Source organism: Calidris pugnax, unplaced genomic scaffold (assembly GCF_001431845.1).
Source record: "Calidris pugnax isolate Ruff unplaced genomic scaffold, ASM143184v1 scaffold102, whole genome shotgun sequence".
Classification (NCBI taxonomy): Eukaryota; Metazoa; Chordata; class Aves; order Charadriiformes; family Scolopacidae; genus Calidris; species Calidris pugnax.
This window is the reverse complement of record NW_015090846.1, coordinates 3,692,735-3,697,587: the sequence shown is the minus strand read 5'-3', so window position 1 is coordinate 3,697,587 and position 4,853 is coordinate 3,692,735. Positions and strand designations below refer to the sequence as shown.

The window sequence follows — 4,853 nt, the reverse complement described above, 5'->3', positions numbered from 1 at the left end:
GTTGGGGGGGGGCTGGGGGGGGGGAAGGATTTTCCCACTGCCTAAAACAGATTCGCCCGGGCGTGGGAAGCGGTTCAGCTCATTTTGCTTTGTGGGAACAGCTTTAATAACTCCCCCGTGTGAGGAGAGGTTACTGGGTTTTGTACACACTTGAAAGGCTGATAGCTCCTCGCCACGGCTGGCTGGAACCAAAACCCCGGCCGTAAATCCAGGATGAGAGCCGAGCGCTGCCTGCACCCGCCTGGCCAGAGCTGGGATATTTCTGACCACAGCTTTTTTGTTTCTGGCTCTTTTGTTGGGGGGAGCTGGTGGAAGGGAGGAGACCAGATCCCCCTGGGGGTTAGCCCAGGTTTACTCCAGCCAGGTGCAAGAGGAAAGGCTGTCCCAGGAGCTGGGGTGTCTCGTCCTCGCACGCTGCAGTGCTGAGAGCACCCAGAGCTGTGCCCAAACACCAGCTCCATCTGGGGGCCCATGGCATCACCCTGTGTGAGCCCCGGTGGCTCTAGGTGGGGAGCAGGACCCCAGGTTGTCGGGCTGAGTGTTCTGGTGAGCCCTTCCTCACCTCCCCTGTCCTCACTGACCGTCCCTGTGGTTTCAGACGTGGATGAATGTGCCGGGCAGAGCCACGGGTGCCACCAGCTCTGCATCAACACGGCCGGGAGCTACCGCTGTGCCTGCCGGGATGGCTTCACCCTCGCTGCCGATGACAAGGCGTGCCAGCCCCTGGTGCCACCCCCTGAGCCAGAAACCTTCCGCCAAGCAGGTAACCTGTCCCCTGTTACAGGACAGCCCCGGCTGCTCGGGACCTTCAATGAGAGCTGGGATTAACTCTCAGCATCACAGGGTGGCTGGAGCAGGACTGGGAAGAGACAGGAGAGGGGACAACAGCCAGAAGCCCTCACCTTTATTCCCAGTGATCCAGGATTCACTTTACCATCCAAACAGCCTCCCCATGTGCAAATCCAGCCATTGCTCCATCTGTGAGGGTGACAGAGCCCATCCATGGTGTGTGGTGGCCGGGATACAGCTGTGCTCTCTGTCATCATCCTTCCTGCAGGGCAGGCGCAGCGCCAGGAGGAGCGGTGGGCAGCGCTGGTGACGGCCCATTATTACTTTTGGTACGCGCTGTGACACTTCAAACTCGTACCGTGAGTAATAATGCGCTGTGGCCAGCACCAGCATCGCGCAGGAAACGCCTGGAAGAGCTTTTATCCCCTCCCAGGGCCCTCAGCAGGGACGAGCCTTTGTGCCCATCACGGGACGGGGCAGACCCAGGTGCTACCTAATCTGACAACACAGGCACGAAAGGCCAGGCTGCACCAGACATCTTATCCTTGAAGCACCACCCCACTGCCTGAAAAATTCCCCGCTTTGTTGCAGGTGTTCCAGCAGCAAGGAGAGATTCGTGCGTGTTGGACCCCATCAATGCTCCAGGAGCTGGTCCCAGCTGGGCAGACCCTGGGGGGCTCACTGGGAGGGGGAGCAGAAAGCAGCAGAGCTTGGCCTGAGCCCTGCACCGATGTCTCTCCCCACCTCAGGCAATGGGTTTTTTTTACTAACTGACCTTTTCTTGGTCACTTTTTCAGGTCCCCCCAGTGAAATGACAGAAGAAATGAAAGCCCTGAAGAGCAGAGTGGAAGCGCTGGAGCAGGTGAGCTGTCAGCACACACCTCTGCCCTGCCCTGTCACCACTCCAGGTCCTGCTCAGCCCAGTTCCCACCCCGGGCTGTTCGCAGCCAGGGTTTCCCTATCCCCAGCTCTATTTTTAACATGGTGCTGGCCTCACGCCGCAGCATTCCCAGCTGCGCTCCACGCTGCCGGCAGCGCCCACACAGCAGCTCTTCCAGCCCCGCGGCCCTTTGAACACCACCAAAGCCCCCTCCAGCGTGTCGCCCCGGTGGGATGCCCCCCGGCAGGCAGTGTGCTACATCCCACTGGGTGGTCCTTGTGGCACTTCACAGCTCCCCTTCTCCCTCTAGAAGCTCCAGTTGGTGCTGGCCCCCTTCCACAACTTCATGCCATCTGAGCCGGAGGACGTCGGTGCGGACCCCATCAGCCGGTTGTCCCACTCCCTCCAGCAACTGGACAGGATCGACTCCCTGAGCGAGCAGATCTCCTTCCTCGAGGAGCGGCTGGAGACGTGTAAGTGCCTGGAAAAAGCAGGGGTGAAGCTTTTCCCTCCATTCCCCTTGGCCACAGCGAGCAGATGCCGGCCAGCGAGATCAGTAACACATATGCCACTATTAATCTATATCTCCCTCAAGCTCATCAGCCTGTAATTAATAAAAGATGAACACAAACAGCCCATTAGCTTCATTTCAAAGCTGTTTCTATGGCTGCACCATCTGACTGCCCTTGTAGCAGCCAGAAATCCTAAGATGGGCACAGGGAAACGTGGCTCCGGGGCAGAAGCAGAGGGAACCCCCTGAGCAGTGGGTCATGTCTCGCCATCAGCACCCTCACCACCTGCCTTCCCTTCCTGTGGTGTTACAACTTCATCCTTAGAAAAGAAACCTCCACTCTTAGGAAATTAACAGTCCAAAGAGTCAATCAGGAAAGTTTAGGGAGCGTGCAGAAGTTGGCAGATTTACGAGCCTGGGAAGTTTTAGGGATTTCTTTTTGAAGTCTGCAGAGCAGCCCTTTGCCAGGCAGTGGACCAGAGCGGGTTCCTAAGTACCAACCTCTGGAGACACTGGTGGGAGCTGCCATGTGTGAAATGGCCATGGGCAGGGGGTCCTGCCTGGTGACCTCCCACAGGGCAGCATCCCCTCAGCTCCCTCAGGTGGGTGCAAGGCTCTCCCTTAACTCAGAGCAGAGCACAAACCAAGTAACTCTACTGTAATAGCCGTTCGTTTTCCCATTAAATAATTCCAGTCAAACACACCCAGAAACTGGGCTCGGTGGGGCTGGCTCTGGTGTGCAGCAGCAGCCCCGTGCTAACGGCAGGGCCGAGGGTGTTTGGAAAGACTTCAGGGGAAACTGCCTTTCAGGGCAGATCCAGTCCCAGTTCACTGCTCGCAGTAATGGCTTAGATATAAAAGACTTCAAAGAACTTGTTTGAAGACTAAGTAGCTGCAAATAGACACTTAGAAAACATCTCAGAAAGGGGTAATCATCAGAAGGGCTGAGCATTCCAGCAGACAGTTTCCTAGTATTGCCCTGCACATATTATTAGTGACAGGAATGTGAGTGGTATCACAAGGTAACGTGGATTTACTCCAAGGGATGACTCCAAAGTCCTGAACTTCACTTCTGCCAAGCCCGTTTGGGCAAGCAAAACTTGTTTTTGTCCCTCTCCCAGTTTCGAAAGGACACAAGGTTGGCCTTTCCTACCCCGGCAGCACCAGGGCTTGCAGGGCAACCCACAGAGCATTCAGTAGCCACCCACTTTCTGTGCCTTGCAAGGCATTTCACAACGGGATACGAAGCTACACCTGCACCTTCCAATTACCTGCCCTGTGGGGATGTGTGTAAGGACTAAAAATCATTTTATTTTCCTAAAACCATCAGTGAAGGCACAAGATTGGAGCTCGTTAAGCTGTAACCATTTCAGCCCCTCTAAGTGTGAATTACCCTCAGCTGGTCACCACCTGTTGATGCTCAGCTGTGACACTTACACCCAGTCAGTGACATGACAGACTCACAACAGCACGTAGCTGTGCCACAGCCACCCTGCGTGGTCCCTTCCCCGGCCCCTGGGGACTTCAGTGACCAGCAGCACCTGCTCCTGACTACTGTCACACAGAGCCACTGCCTGTGTGTCCCAGTCTCCCATCCTAGAGCCACCAGTGTCACTGTCACTGCCTTTCCCACCTCCCTGGGACACTGCACAGGACTGTCGAGGACTGTGGTGTGACAGGGAGAGTGACAGTCCCAAATATGGTGGGACAGAGCCAGCTTGGGGGTGTTCAGCAAAGGGGAAGCAGCAAGTGTGGGTAACATTCACAGAGGCTGAGGGCAACCTCCTCCTTCTTGGGGAAAGGGATAACCCAAACCCAGGCTAACATGGCTGGATGGGATTTTATTTTTTTTGTTGATTTTTCTTTCATCTTCTCAGGTTCCTGCAAGAATGAGCTCTAGCCAAGCGCCCCAGGAGTTGGAACAAGCTGAGGGCAGCCATAGCTCTCATCTCACTCTCCAGCCCCAGGGTGAGGATGAAGCCACATCATCTCCAGGAAGGCCCAGGGCAGCAGGAGAAGGCTGGTTTCCTGGAAGCGTCTCTATTTTCTCTTCCAACTCACCTTACCAAAGGTCACACAGTTATTTCCAAACTGGACTCCGAGCCCTCAGCATCTCACCCCCTTCCTGCCAGAGTGGCAGAAAATAAATGCCTTACCTCGTGCCGCCAGTGCCCGTCTGGCTGTGCCAGAGTCCATGAAACCCTGTGGTGCTTTGCTTTGCTTTTACGTGCCGTTTCCCTGGGATGTCATGGCCCAGAGGTGGCCCAGGCAGGACAGGTGCCCCCCCCCACCTGCTGCCCCCCAAAAAAGGTGAGGACGAGTCTCCTGCCTTTGGAGGACTATGGCCAAAAAGGCCTTGTGGCAGAGGAGGGGCCAGCCCCGAGCCAGGTATCACAGCAGGGGGTGGGTGCAACTGCTCCCTGCAGAGGTACCACGCTGGCTGGGTGCAGGTGCCCATCCCCACAGCTTCTGGTCTGCTCTCAGGGACCAGCCTTCCTCCACCAGTGCTGGGGGTGGGCTGGTGCCTCACCACTTAACGCAGCAACCACAGCAGCTTGCTCTGAAACTGCCTGCTCCTCTGCTCCATCCCTAGGCCCTATGGAGCAGTAACAAGGACAAAGCTTTTCCATGGGCCTGAAGGTGCAGAGAATCTATTTTTACTCGCTTTTAATA

General features: G+C 56.2%; 1 protein-coding gene across 2 annotated transcripts in view; it reads left to right on the top strand.

Annotated features, from left to right (window-relative positions):
* Positions 1–4,380, top strand: part of EGFL7 (EGF-like-domain, multiple 7) — a 24,343-nt gene extending 19,963 nt beyond the window's left edge. Inside the window, exons 7-10 of one of the 2 annotated variants that reach the window (XM_014943077.1) lie at positions 599–763; positions 1,587–1,651; positions 1,980–2,142; positions 4,058–4,380. In XM_014943077.1, coding sequence (XP_014798563.1) covers positions 599–763; positions 1,587–1,651; positions 1,980–2,142; positions 4,058–4,080 — 416 coding nt within the window. In that variant the 3' untranslated portion in view covers positions 4,081–4,380. Of the gene's footprint in view, positions 1–598; positions 764–1,586; positions 1,652–1,979; positions 4,036–4,057 lie in introns of those variants that run through there. The other variant, XM_014943076.1, reaches the window with a different exon arrangement.
* Positions 4,381–4,853: the final 473 nt, after the last annotated feature.